General features: G+C 38.7%; 2 protein-coding genes across 6 annotated transcripts in view; one reads left to right on the top strand and one right to left on the bottom strand.

The window, feature by feature from the left end:
* LOC132797345 (neuroglian) overlaps positions 1–15,518 on the bottom strand; it is a 50,993-nt gene that overhangs the window by 31,225 nt on the left and 4,250 nt on the right. The gene's annotated exons all lie outside the window — the stretch shown is intronic.
* On the top strand, positions 1,000–6,399 carry LOC132796285 (protein PIP82). Of its 2 annotated transcripts, none has more exons than XM_060807397.1 (3): positions 1,000–1,286; positions 2,234–5,497; positions 5,572–6,399. In XM_060807397.1, the coding sequence occupies exons 1-3, from the start codon at positions 1,238–1,240 to the stop codon at positions 5,583–5,585; spliced, it is 3,327 nt and encodes a 1,108-aa protein (XP_060663380.1). In that variant the 5' UTR covers positions 1,000–1,237; the 3' UTR covers positions 5,586–6,399. The 2 variants fall into 2 exon arrangements, with proteins under 2 accessions (XP_060663380.1, XP_060663379.1); XM_060807396.1 differs by having other exon boundaries at positions 1,003–1,286; positions 5,565–6,399.

Below are 15,518 nucleotides of genomic sequence, written 5' to 3'. Positions count from 1 at the left end.
AAGAAACTCATTTCGTCATATGAATTTTATATTAGCATTTTCTTAATGGTCCATTTTTGTTTTCAATTCTTCATTTAAGAATGAAATTTTGTTATACAACAGCTGACACATTATAATAAAAAAGAAAAAAACAGCAGCACTTGAAACTGTAATGTTTAAAAATTAAATACAATTAAGACTCAATTTTTGTTTTTAATTTTTTTCTATAAATTTCTTTATACATTAAATATATAATATGATTTTAACTAACTTTGATCATACCAAAAGTTGAAACGATTCTTACAATTCACAACCAAAATTTTGTGGTTCTATGATTTTTTATTTAACTAAGCTTTGAGTTAAGAGTTTAGCTATAACTTTTTAATCATAATAATTCCGAGATAAGCTTTTCTTTACTTAAGAATTGAAATTATATTTCCTACATTATTGCAATTGTTTAGCTTATGAAATGTTCGTTCCCTTGATTTATAAGCTTGATTGAACTTACGACTGCTCAAGCTGAAGCTTATTCCCACTTTTCAAATTGCAAATTGCACAAAAAATATGTAAAATAGAGAAGAGAAGAGAAGAAAACTAGCGATTGAACGACCGTCAGAGAGCACGACTTAAAAATCGATTATTGCAATTATTACTTTGCGACTTGTCCATGGGCAACAAAAAACAAGAAAAAACAAAATGTAGAAGAGGCGAGAACCGAGAAATACTTGGAGAAAACGAGAATCGACAGCGTTTGCCCCCCATCGGAAGTGGCAAAAGAAAAGTGTCAATGAATCAATTGGAAAAACGACTAAAAATAGTTGACAGCGTCGCTTTTTTTAGTTTCTTCGTCGTCGTCGTCATAGACCTAATTCCCAAATGCCATTCAATGGAAAATGTGTCAGACAGAAGGCACAGGGCCAAAAGAAAATAAACAGAAAAGCAAGAGAAAAAAAACAGACACACATACACAGACAGACTGGAGAATAGCAAAAGGGTTACAACTCAAGTCACTAATTGAATTAGCGTTAAACGCAAACGGATCTGCAACAGTTCCGAGCTGTCTGTGCACACTCCTCAAAGTGGCAAAAATGCTGCACTGCAACGGACGTTTGAGCTTGTTATTGTCGCGTTAGCAACAACACATATAGAGAAAACACCTGGCTTAATTGGGCCATAACAATGAGTCATCATCTGTCGCAGGAATCGTCGCAGCAGCAGCCAGAACGTGGCAGACACGGAGGCGGGGGGCGGAGGCATCATGGATTTGCGTAATCTTTGCCAGCGCATCGATGTGGATAGTCTCAAAGGTGAGCTTCTACCCAAAACCAATTCGACAGCATGCAAAGTGAATGATTTGGATATCCTTAAAATGAAATGAGCTACGTTTGGTAACCTAAATTGAAAAGCGAATAAGGAATTAACTCAAAGTGCTTTTTTTTTTGTGTGTGAACTGTGAGTTGTGAACTTGTGATCGATTTTTTAGTACTCTAATATTCAATTGCCTTAATGTGAGCTAGTTCTTCGACTACTATTCAAATTGTTTCTCAGTGATCATTTATGATCAAATCAACTTCAATTGAGTGACCAGTTCTCAACTCCTTCTAATGATGAGTCAGTTGAATGATGAACTTGTTCTAAACAAAATTGAACTATTTTGCTGTGAACTGGGCAAACTATCTTAAATCTAAATCAAAGGAACCATCAGCCAGTACTCTCTTTACTTTATAAAATTTGCAATTTAATACTAGACTTAATATAATAAATAAAAAGGCAAATACATATCTTCACTCTGAATTAAATATCAATCAAATTTAAGTAAAACGCATCACTGTAAAAGATCATTGATAATAATGTGAACTAGTTCACACTTCATTTTAGTGCAGTAAAAATCAAAAGGTTAACCAAATGATAATCAATCATTTGCATTGTGTTGATGTCTTCATTTTTTTTAAGTTTTTTCTTCGAAATAAGAGGTTCTTTAACTTATAAAGGCACTAATGGCTAACGCAGTTAACATTGAACTAGTTCTTAGCAGAAACAGTGCCGTTATTGAACTAGTTTAAGCTAGAAAATAATGGTTTAATGTTCCTTTGAAATTTCTTGTGAATTCAATATTAAGTAAAGATGAGTCAATTTATGTAAAGATCCTCAACAGTTCCTAAAGACATAATAGCTTAATTTCATGTACTTCCCTAGAGTGTAACTCAAAATAAACAAAATAAACATAAACACTTTCATTCATAATATTTTACAGCCAAATTGCCAGCGATGCCGCAACTCAAGTTGCCCAAAACGCTGCCCAAGTTGCGTGGCGCTCGTCGCATCTTTCGCAGCTCCCGGGACAATGTGAGCGGTGGGGGCGGGGGCGGCAACAAGGCAGCGTCGCATGAAGGGGCAGCAGTGGGGGGAGGAGTGTCAAGTGGACAGTTGGCATTGCCACAGCAGCAGCAGGCGGCACAGTTTATCAATCGGACGCCACAGCGCATCTCAACGATCAGTTCGCTGATGCACGAGCAAACATCAACAGAGCAACAACAACATCATCATCATCATCTGCAGCCAAGTGGGGCAACCTATTGCAGTGCTGGGAGCCTAGATGATGACTACTATGCACCATATGGCGGCAGCATGACGACGCGTGTCTCGCGTCCCATCAGTCCCATCAAGATGCCACCGACAGGCGGCGATCAACAACAGCAGCAGCAGCAACAGGAACGTGGCACGTTAACGCAGCGCTTGCAACGTGGCTACAAGAGTCTCAGCGAGCTGCGGCTAAAGCATCTCTTTGCCAAACAGACGGTCGTGCGACGCGACAACATCGAGGTGCAACGCTATGTGGAACAATACGAGGCCGAGCGACGTGTGGAGCAAATGGCGCAAGCGCGACGCGATCGCGACATAGCCGACAACTATGACATACACATTAGCACGCTACCCATAACGCGTCAGAATACGCTAAAGCAGCAGCAGGATGGTGAGGAGGAGGCGGAAGAGGATGCGGTGCAACAAGTGCGACGCATGGCGGATCACAGCGGCGATGAGAGCGGCCTAGAGACACCGCCGCCACCGCCACCGCCAGCTGTGGCACGCAAAAAGAAACCCGGAGGCATTGCGGCCACACGCTTTGCCAAGGTGCGTCAGCCTCCCCTGCAGATGCCTGTGGAGGAGGGTGCTATGGACCAGCAACAGCAGTCGCAGGAGAAGCAACCCATGCGTCAGGCGGTCAGACAGAAGCTGAAACGTTTGCGCAAGTCAATGAAGCGACGTCAGGCGAGTCAGCAACAGCAGCAGCAACAAGACAGCGACGATGAGGAGGAGGAACAGGAAAAGCAACAGCAACAACAGCGTGGAAGCACAGCGAGCAATCTGCGCGCAAGACTGCGACGCTTTGCATCCAGCGAACAGCTGCAGCAGCGCTGGCGCAAGAGTTTTAAGGGTGGCGATGAAGAAGGAACAGACACAGGAACTGGCAAAGGAGGAGCAGGCATAGGAGGAGCAGGCAAAGGAGGAGCAGGCATGGGAGGAGCAGGAATGAGTGGAGCAGGCATGGGAGGAGCAGGCTTGGGAGGAGCAGGCTTAGGAGGAGCAAACAAAGGAGGAGCAGCCTTGGATGGAGCAGGCTTAGGAGGAGGAGCAGCAGCAGCTGGCTCAGGTTTAGGCGTTGCTGCGCAGCTAGAACGCTCCCTGGCGCGTTTGAACGAGAAACTGCAACAGCTGAAGTTTTTTCAGCGCAAGTCGCAACAGCCGCAGGGCAACAAACCCAACACCGTGGGCCGCGAACCCATCGAGATCGATGACGAGGAGCTGCCAGCCACGTATCATCACAGCGATAGCGACAGCGAGCACGGCAGCAACGACAGCGATGACAGCGGCCAGGACATTTGTGCCGAGGATGCCTTCGGGCAGCTGGACATTGCCGACGCACCGCGTTCAGCATCGCCCATGCTGGTTAAGCATCAGACACTGGCAACGTTGGCACAACTCCAGGCACACGCATCGACGGCTTGGAGCAGTGAGTCCCTCGAAGAGGATATCGCTCTGGATGGGCAACAGCAACAGCAGCGAGACGAAATGGCATGCACCGCCGCCGATTATCCGCGCGTGCTCATCCATCAGCAGCACAGCGATGCCTACGAGTCCACGCTGATCATAGCGGTGACCACAACACCGCCAACGCCATCGCCACCGCACAGCCAACAACACCAGCAACAGCAACAACCCTGGCTGCCCAATGAACAGATCATAGCCGGCTTCAAGGAGCAACAGCAACGAGATTGTTGGCCCGCACCCATGCTGTACAAACCGAAGAGCATCGACATCTTTGAGAGCGGCGACGGCGGCGCAGCGTCCGCATTTGCGGACTTCGACGAGGCGCTGAGGAATGCGCCAGTGTTGCGCATCAGTGCGGGCAGCAGCTGCGACAGCAACACCGAGGATGCCGATGACAACAGTTCGCGAGTGACGCGAATACGCGTGCAGACGCCCAGAATTGGCAACAGTCGGGAGAGTTTGATGGAACAGCAGACCCTGGAGCAAGAGGAGGAACAGGAGGAGGCAGAGGAAGCTCTAGAGGAGCTAGAGGAGGTTCAGGAGCAGCCAGAGGAGCAGCTAGAGATGGAGCGAGCTGAGGAGGAGTCCGAGCGACCGCCTTCGATGTCACCGCCACCGCCGCCCTTGCCACAGCGTCGACCACCGCCTCCCACTTCAGCTGCGCCCATCTACGATGCAGTCCCGCCACCGCTGCCCATTAGCAAGCCACCCACCACGCTGCCCACAGCAACTGCGCCCCCGCCGTTGACAGCAGCAACAACACCAACAGTTGCAACTGCAGCGCCAACAACTTCCCCGGTTGCTGCTGCACCCCAAACCCCTGCTTCGCCCGTTGCTGCTGCGCCGTCCTTGCAACGTCAGCCACTGCGCAGCGCCTCGATGACACGGCCAGCCAAGCCGTTGGTCAAGACCAGTTCACTGCGTCTCACCTACAACGAACAGATGCATCCCAACGATGTGGGCAAGGTGAACAAGCTCATCTCACGCTTTGGCGGTCGATCGCGACTCGGCGCTCGGCGTTTGCACAGCGAGGAGCTGACCATCTGCTCGGACGGTGATGACGAGTCCGAGGAGTTGCCCGAGGAGCCGGCAACCCCAACGCCATCGAATGTCAAGCGCAGCAACAGCAGCAACAACAACAACAACATTATACCCGATATTGTGACCACAGCAGCCAGCAACAACAACAACAATAACAATGAGACAATGCAGCTGGATCGTCAGAATTCGAATTGTAGTCGCAGCGAATATGGATCTCCACTCGCCTATCCCCAGCTGAATGCAACACCAACAGCAACAGCATCAACCACAACAACTGCAACATCGGCCAGAGCTGGCAGACCACGTGCCCCACAACCACAACCACAATTGCAATTGCAATCACAATCGCAGTTGCAGCTGCAACGACGCAGTCGACGTTCCATGACCCGCGACGATGACAACTTTTACAGCTTTGACAGCGATGAAGGTGCGTTCAACACACAAATTACTAATGCAACCTCCGATCTGATCTGATTTTCTTCATATGTATTTAGAGAACAGCTATTATTCCATAAGTCCCTCGAGCAGCAGTCGCTATGTGGTGGAAATTTGAAAGAGAAAGACCCTCAAGAAGCAACAACATCTGAGCATAGCAGACTCAAATTCTTAATCCAAGTAAAAGTGCCAAGTTCTATTAAAAGATAATTAGCAAGCAGCCAAGTTCTAAAAGTTCGTAGCTCATAGTTCAGCGAACAAATTGGCAAGACGAAATTGAATTGAATTGTACAAAATTGACAAAAAGAAAAATAGCTATAAACTAAAAGAAATTGAATTAGTAAAGCGTTCCTAAGTAACAAAAATTGTATTCAATTGAAATTGGATTTGAAGTCAGCTCTTTAAATAAAGAAAATGAATTAGAATCAGGGAACTACAAAATTGCATAAAATTAGAAAAGAGTGAAACAACAATTTTAAATACAAAATGAATCCGATACATTATACTAAAAGTCCTTAACTGTACTAAGATTTAAACCTTTTTAACTATGAAATTACACAGATTAAAATTCCACAGAAAAACCCATCTAACAATACAAAAAGTTCTCCAAATTCCATTGAATTTGCTTTCTTGCTAAAGATTTCAATATATAAATCAATTGCGATAAAAAAAAACAAATAGAGTTTGGGGAATTTTACCATGAATCATAAGTGAAAACATTCTCAGCCGAAATGAAGCCCAATCCAATCCTCTTAACTTTAGCTAAGAGCAGAAATATGGATTTGATAACGACAGTTGGCTTTAGTTCTAAGTTTACAAAATGTAAGCAAAAATTTAATTTATTTTAACTTAACTTTAAGCCAATATCTTCAAAAGTTACATTTAATTTTTTTTTTTTTTAGCTTAACGAACAAAAGAAAGTGTATTGAAAATATATGTATTTGAAAGAAAGAAAAAAAAAAATGGTATCGGGGATCGTCTGGGAATAAGTCGACAGTTGAGTTATGTTGCATTTAATGGGGGTTGATTAAGGGTGTGCGCACGCGCCAGCTGACACTCTGTTATCGGGTGGTTGCAACCAGAACGGAGAGGCAGGCAGGCAGAAAGGCAAGCGATCCGATGCGATCTTCGGAGTGTTGCGCAACCCTTATGCCTTATGCGAACAAAGATTCAGCCGAGTTTGACTCGTCGGCGCTCGGTTTAATTGATAATTTATGCAAATTAATTAATTAAAACGCAACTCGCTGTCGTCATGGGTGGCAACAACCAACCCTATAGGGGGTAGTTGCAAGATCTGATGTCCGCTGTCAGCTGTTACTAATCCACACACATGGCAACCCTAAGATCGATGCCATTGTTCTCCACTTATAATGCAACATTTGCTTCTTGACTTGCATTGTCGGATATTCACATTTTATTACAAACAACTCTTAATTGTAGCAATAAGAAACAGAACAAGATTTAACTTAATTGTCTTTGCAGCTTTCATTCGGAAATTAGTCTTCATTTCCTCAAGTACAAAACTGTTTCAGTTAGGGGGAAATATTTCAACTGACATCTGATTAATCACTGTGTTCCAATTAATTTTGTAAAAACTACTTTGTGAGTTGGTTCCCATTTTCATTCATCTTTGACTGACGTCATGGGTCATGATTTCGAAATTTATTGAATCATTTCTGTTTAATTCAGTTTGTAGTATTCGTTAATTTAATGAAATATGAAATATACATATTTGTTGTATGAGTAAAATTTAAGTAGAAAATGTGGGACATAATAAGAAATACCCAGTTCTTATTATTGATACAAATTGTAAAAGTTATTTAAGAAATACATTTTTATTGGGAAAAAACGAAAAATACGGGTCTTAGTTGATTTGCCTGATAATCTGGTATATTTTAGTATTCTATGGTATATTTTGGTATATATGTGGTATTTTGGTATATAAAATAATACCCCACTGTTTTGTTTTCCTTTCGAAATATAGCTTTTGGTATTTTTATATATTTTAAAATAATGCCACACTTTTTTGCTTTCCTTGCGAAATACAGCCTTTGGTATTTTTAAGAATATTTAGTATTTTTGCATATTTTAAGATGTGTTTTGCTTTCATTACAAATGAGTAGCAGCCTTTGGTATTTTTTTAAGAATATTTAGTTTTTTTGCATATTTTAAGAAAACTTGAAAACTAATAATGAACTTTAATATATGAACTTTGATATTCAATTAAAGTTCATTATTAGTTTTAAAGTTAAATGAACTTTAATTGAATATCATATGCTTTAAAGTATATTCCACTTTTCTTAGTATTAAGTTTGAAGCTCGCATTAAATAAGGATGGCAATTTGCTTAAAGTATATGCTGATTTTCTTCCAGTGCATGGCACTTTTGCCGCATTGCCTGGCCTTTCATTACACATCCTTGTTCAATACTTTGTGCTCTTGTTTTTGTTTTTTGGCCTTGGCCCCTGTGTCGGTGCAATGTGTCGCATTTGATCGTTTGGGGTCGTCACTTGAGTCAGCTTAGCTGCCGCACAGCTGTCGCTTGCCACACTGATTTGCCACAGCGCTGCGCTTCATTAAGCGGCTTAGGCAGCTGAAGCTGAGCAACTGTCGAGCAGGTCAGCCACTTGAGTCCGACGACTCACTCTACTACGCTGATATTACGCATACGCAGCGTATGACTAATTCGATTGATGCAATTGTGTGCAACGAACGCAAGAACGTGCCTAATTAAAAGGAATTCATAGTTTCGTCTTCCCACACTCAGTTTGCCCGCATTCGAGCGCATTAAATGCCAATAAATTTTGTAAATTGAGGCAAAAAGTAGGCGAACGGAAGGGGGAGGGGAGGGGCAGAAAACAAACTATTACTCTGCACACCAGCAGCATTTGCCATCAAACCATCATCGTCATTGACTTTTGAGCAATTAATTTGAACGAAGAGAATGAGAGAGAGTGAAGGGAAGGGGAGGTGAGGGTTGAGGCCAGACAGATGCTGGCTTGGACCGAAGTAAATAGTAAATAGATCAAAAATCGAGGCAAGCAAATATGAAAAGGAGCTGAGCTGGCTGGCTGTCTGGCAGCAGGACAAAAGTGCCATGAAAATGTAATAAATCAGTCAACAGAGCGAAATATACCAACACACACACACACACGCACATTGTTGTGTGTGTATGTATACTTTATATCCTGTTTTCAACCCTCGACTGCAAAGCTATTTGACACGCGACTGGGAAATGCAACATACAACGGACTATATATATATACATATGGTATGTGTATATATGGGAATTGGGAACTGGGAATTGGGAACTTGGGAACTTGGAAACTTGGCAGCCGGCCATCGTCGGTGCTCTCAACCCACCCAGCGAGCACCTAGCTACCTACCTACCTACCCCCTGCTCTTCTCCCTTAGCACTCCCCTTCTCTGGCTCGGATGTCTAATCAAACAACCACCAGCAACAACAGCAGCCAACGGGTGGCTCGTTAATGGTCGGTGGTTTTTGGGTTTTCTTTTTCAATTTACTTTTTTCAAATATGCGCTGCGGTCAACAACAACAACAACGATGGGGAATGAAAGAGAATGCGGCAAACTGAATGAGTTTGTATTAATGCAGCATGATGATGTGCCATGAATCACTGTGTTTTCGGCTACTTTGCCACTTGCCACCCACAACTCCCCGCACTTTCCTTCATCATCAATTATAATGCGACTTATTAACTACGCTCCCCAATGAAGCTTTTTTTGTAAGCAAAGCTTTCACTGCACAAAAGCGCACTAATACTAATGCAGGCCATCAGCACATACGTACACGTAATTGCGCTTTACGTGATGTGCATGGCTTTCTTGTGTGAATGCAAACAAAATGCGATAGAATATGCATTCAAAAGAGCTGAAAAAAACATATTAAAATAATAAATTATATACATAAAATATTTTTTAGCTTTTTTTTCTTTTGTTGAACTTAAAGTTTGATTGTGTTTTCACAGAAAATAGATCATAAATCAAATATGTTTTAAAACATTTCAAATTAGCTATAGTTTTTTGTTTTATCTACACAAAGTAGATAATAAATCAAATAGAATATGTTTTAAAAGAATTCAAACTAGCAGCAGAAATTGACAGTAATTATTCTTATTAACCTAATTTATGAGAATTTTGTTGAACCTAAAGTTGCAATGAGAATAAAGCAATTTAGATTTCTTCAAATCAAATATTGACAGAGTTTGAAAATATAAAAGTACTTTTATTATTAAATATATATTGATCAATTTGTTCAGCTCAAAGTTCAATCACAGAAAATCAAATTTAATACGAATAAATCGAATATAAATTAAGGAGTCATCAAATGCACACCTCAATTATTAACGAACTTCCTTAAGACATTCTTGGTACTTAAATGTTGAATGAAAATTGAGAGTTTAACAGCTAAATCAAATATTAACCAGTAAGAAAGCTAGAGTCAAGTTTGTTCGACTATGAGAATAAAAGCAAAATAGTGCGGTATTAATTTTAAAATATACCAAAATAATATACCACAAAAATACTAAAAAATGTATACCAAAGCCAATTTTAGATATATTGATACAGTTCTAAATTAAAAAAATAACATACATGAATATACCATAAGTTGGAAAATATACTAGATTATCAGACTGAGAAATACTTTAATACCTTCTCCAATTTGTATCTAATCACAACCAAATTATCAGGAGTCATCTAGATATTGTTATACTAAAATACCCTAGTATAAAAAGATGCAAAATATTTCCTTTATTTTAACTTTTAAACAAAGACAAATCCAAATAAAATTCTATTGTATGAACACGTATTGAACGTATTACTCAACTGATATTTCGCTTTAATGTTTATGCCTCAATTGCACACAATATGCATTGAATAAAGCGAAATATGATTGCATTGCATACGATATAGATTCGAATGGCATTGGCTGCCCAAAATGTGACTCAGACAGAGAGACCCACATAAAATACTATAAATTGTATATGGTATAAAGGTCTGTCTCTTCATACATGCGTGTGCATATGCAAATTAGTCACCTTGTGGACTGCGGCAGGCTTTTAACTAAATTTGCCAAATGGCTGCAGACTGACATCAGCAGCAACAGCAGCAGCAACAACAACAGCAGCAACCTCCCCTCTGGGTTGGCTCTGTGGGGAAAACTGTGATGATGAGGAGGTTTCGCTCGTTGGGTTTCCGGACCACATTCAGAGAGAGACAGAAGAGCGACACAGAGTTCAATGCACTGTGAAACCATAATGCAATTTATGAACTGACGCCAAGCCAAACAGCGAGCGAGCGGAAGACGCAAAAGCGGCCAACAGCAGCGATATTAGTCAATCATGATGATATAGATGATGATGATGATGATGATGATGATATTGACAACTGTGCAACGTATCACATTTTGCCTTTTTTTTACCCACAAAACGGAAGTTTGAGGTTAAAAAAGAAATAATAAAAACGCTTTTGATATAACGAGAAAACGTTTTCAAGACCAGATCAACGCTTCTAGCACAAGGTCAGAGCGGGGGGAGAAGGGTTCAGTAATATCTAAGCCAACTAGATTTCCTGTCTAGAAACCACATAAATATAAATTATGATGCGATTCACTTCGACTTCTGTGTGTATTCATTTAACAAATGTTTTCAGTTGTTTAATTGGCAATATTTTTTTGTAATTTGATGAGCATAAATTTGGATTAATGTTTGACTGACCTTACTCCACATAAAGTGTCAAATTCAATAAAAAAAACAAGTGAGAAGTATAGTCGACTGTGAGATACCCGATACCAATGAAACCATATTCTATAAATATACTAAAAAATATACAGCAAAATACTAAAATATACTACACGATTTACTTTACATATTGGTATAATATGATACCCGATACCCATCTCCATTGAAACCATATTCTATAAATATACTGAAAAATATACCGCAAAATACTAAAATATACGGAAGGCTTTATTTGGCATATTGGTATAATATGCGTATTTGGCATATTTCGGTATATTGCAAAAATACCAAAATATACCAAACGCTATATTTGGTATATTGATATATGTATATACATTCTAAATATACCATAGAGTACTAAACTTCTCAGATTGTCAGCTAAGGCAGCAAAGAACATTGCATTAAGCGTTTTTTTTTTTGCCATACAAAGGTATTACTTAAAAAACTTCTAACATTTTTATCTCAATAATATAATATTTTTCTGAATTTTTGTTTCTTTTATGTTAAATATTTTGTAGCAAATATAAATATTTTGTTTTTAACTAAATAAGAATATTTATTGAATTATGAAATAAAGTGAAATTCAATATTGAATTCATTTGATATACTTTCTTTAAGGTAAAATATTTAAGACCTTTCCAAAACACTCAATAATAATGCCAGCTTAATTCAGTTTGATCCCTTTGTCTCAGGTTTCTTTCCCCCAACTCACATATTTTTCATTTTCTTTAAAGCTTCCATCACTTCCATTATATACAACGCCCGCGCTTTAAAAATTGAAAGCTTTTTTTGCTTTCAGCTTTCAGCTTTGTTTGGCTCGCAAGCGTGCCAAAAATGAACAGCTGCCCAAGAGGGTTTAACACGTTCTCAATAAGCTCAATCTTTTTTCGTTTTTTGTTATTTTTAGCTTTTATTGCTTTTATTTCTGTAGAATTCGTGGGGGCAGAAAACGTGTGAGAAAGAGAGAAAGAAAGAGAGCTCAGAAAGCTTAGCTCAATAATCATTTTTGATCTCTTCGGTGACTGTAGCTCTCTAGCTGTAGTTGTAGCTGTATCTAAATAGGTGTTGGTGTATCTTTGTGTGTGTGATCGGACACACCCATTATAAGTGATAAGTTGACGGCTTCTCTCTCTCCATCTCTCGCTCTGTCTCATGCTCTCTCTTGCTGTTGGCTTTCTGCTGACAAATGCAGTTTTGAGTAATAATAAACAGAGAATGACGAAGGTGAAGCACTAAGCAAAATTATTGAGTCATTACAGTTGCATCTCATAGATACTATTGTATCTTACAGATTTGTTATATGAGAACGTGAATATTTTATTTCTTTTTCTTTTTTTTACATATTAATTAATTTCTGAAATATTTGAATATTTAACAACTTGTGCTTTTTTAATTATTTTTATATCTGAATTTTTTGAAAATTGTGCTTCTTTTATATTAATATCTAAATTCTTTGAAGATTTGACAACTAGTGCTTTCTTCTCTAAATCATTTTAAGTGGACTACAAAAAAGCAATGAACTTTATCTTAAATATAAAGTAAGAAGTTTATTACAAAACCTGTAAAGTATATTAGGTAAGAAATAATTTTCTGTAGTATTATATTTTAATACAAATTTTATTATTCCTTTTTCACTTTTTCGTAAATATAAGTTTGCAGCAATTAGAATTAAAATAAATTTGATTTACATATGATTTAAATGCTAAATATACAAAGGGAACCGGCAAACTCTTTCTCAACTTCGTGAAGCAACGAAAGTTGGCCACGTTTTAACCCAATTGACAAGTGGGCAAGTGGCAAGAGGCAAGTGGCAATTGCTGGGCATGAAAATAAGACCGAAACAAATGGGCAGTGAATGAGAAGACAGAAGAAGAAGACGAAGAAGCGGCATGCAGCGAATGCAAATTCGTTTTTCTCTTTTTGTTGTTGAGTGTGTGCAACTGTGCCACATGAATGGTTAGTGAGATTTAGTGAGTTGCAAGCGAAGCCGCCAGCAGCTCAGCTCAGCACAGCACTTGAAAGTGCAATGCACTCGACGCCGGCAGCGCAACGGTAATAAGTGGCCGCAAATGATAATAAAACATGCGAAAAAACAAACACACAAACACACACACACATAGACAAAGCAAAACCGACATAGAAAACAAAAACAAACATTAACAACCAAAGGGGGCAACCACTAAAGCCGCAACCAACGCACCGCAAATGTTGCTGTTGTTGCCATTACCGTTGTTGTCGCCGTTGTTGTTGTTGTTGTTGTTGCTGCCTCCTAGCTGACTGAGGTCGTCGTACAACTAACCACGAAGCAAGCCAGGTAAACAAGCACCGCATCAGCAACAGCAACAGCAAAAACATCCACAACGTGGGCCAAACCCAAAAGCGTTTTTTTTTTACATGCCGTCAGTTAAAACTGTTGCTCCACTTAAAAAATACCCCAGCGAAAACCTAATTGCGATCAAAACTCATGTTTAGGGATAGTTTCTTTAACAGCACATAAATTACAACACGAAATGCTGCGAAAGATAATGCTAATTTTCATTTTTTGAAAAGGAAATATATGGTTTTAAAATATATTTTTGGAAATCGATACATTTCATAGCAGCATCATTTATTGCTCTTTCTCTAACAAATATGTTCTACACATTTTCAATAAAATCATATTCTAAAAATATACCAAATTGACATACCGAAAAAATACTGAAATATACTAAGCGCTCTTCAAGAAATATGTTTTACGTATTTTCAATAAAACCATATTCTACAAATATACCAAATAACATACCGAAAAAATACTGAAATATACTAAGCGCTCTTCAAGAAATACGTTTTACGCATTTTCAATAAAACCATATTCTAAAAATATACCAAATTAACATACCGAAAAGAATACTGAAATATGCTGAGAGCTTTTTAAGAAATATATTTTACGTATTTTCAATAAATCCATATTCTAAAAATATACCAAATTAACATACCGAAAAAATACTAAAAATATACTTAGAGCTCTATCCCCATTATCATTAAATATACCAAAATAATTACCAAAAAGACTAAAATATATTAAGGACTCTCTAGTAAATATGTTCTACCCTTCTAAGAATATACCAAATTGATATACCAAAAAAAACTTTAAATATACCGAGGGCTACATTTGGTATATCTAAAGGATACAACATTCAAACTAGACCATACAGATATAACAGATCTGGCAAAGCAACTAAGACCCGATGGCATTATTTCATTTATTGCTCTTGCTCTAAAACAAAGAGTTCTTAAAAAAACTTTTTGTAATATAAATAAATTTATGAATAGATAAATATGACAGTATTATCATTTATTGCCCTTCTCTTCTAACAAATTTTCCTTCAGTAAATTTTAAATTAAAAAAACAAAGCAATTGATTTTATGTTTAGATTAAGCTTATAAAGCGTTTCTACAATTTGTTTCCCCATTTCCAAAGATACAATTAATAAAAAACTTTAAATTGGTAACTAGATCCATTTTGTAATGTCCTTCTGCACATTTCTGCAATCTCCAATTTCATTTGATATGCCGTTACAATATTTTTTATGGCCTCCTCCTCAATCAACACTTTTTACAATTCTATCTACGCATCTTACACTGTTACATCTCTCTCTCTCTGTCTTGCTCTCTCTCTTTCTCTTTCTACACGCTCAAAGGTCGTTTACATGGTCATATTAATCATAAGTATAAGTTCGCTATGGATGAGAAACTCATGGAAGGTCTTCTACAAATTTCTAGCTCATTAAATGTCGTAAAATATTGAGTGTTGATTTCAGACTTTTGGGAATTAAGTTCAGTAAATACAATATGGAAATCAATTTTCTAATCTTTTTTGAAATAACAAAATATTTGCAATTTATTGCTGCTACAAGTAAAGTGTATTTAGAGCAACGTGTTTTTTTTTCTACTTTTTTTAGTTTTTTGCCTTTTGCACTTTCAAAGCAAAAGTGATAAGGAAAGCGAAATAAATTCAATAAAAAAAAAAACAAAGTTGCACGAATGAATGATGTTGTTGTTGTTAATGTTGTTGTTGTTGGTGATGTCATTCGCCGGCCTGGCATTTGTTTATGAGCTTATTCAGTTTGTTTGTTTGTTTATTTTATTTGTATGTCTGTCTGTCTGTCTGTCTGTGTGTCGAGCATATTTCCTGCTCCAAGGCACAAAATTGCTGCCACTTTTATTGATTTTCCTGCTCCCTCTCTCTCTCTTTCTCTCTCTTTTATGTAGG

Source organism: Drosophila nasuta, chromosome X (genome assembly GCF_023558535.2).
Source record: "Drosophila nasuta strain 15112-1781.00 chromosome X, ASM2355853v1, whole genome shotgun sequence".
Classification (NCBI taxonomy): Eukaryota; Metazoa; Arthropoda; class Insecta; order Diptera; family Drosophilidae; genus Drosophila; species Drosophila nasuta.
Note: the sequence above shows the minus strand (reverse complement) of the source record. Positions and strands in the feature narration are given on the sequence as shown.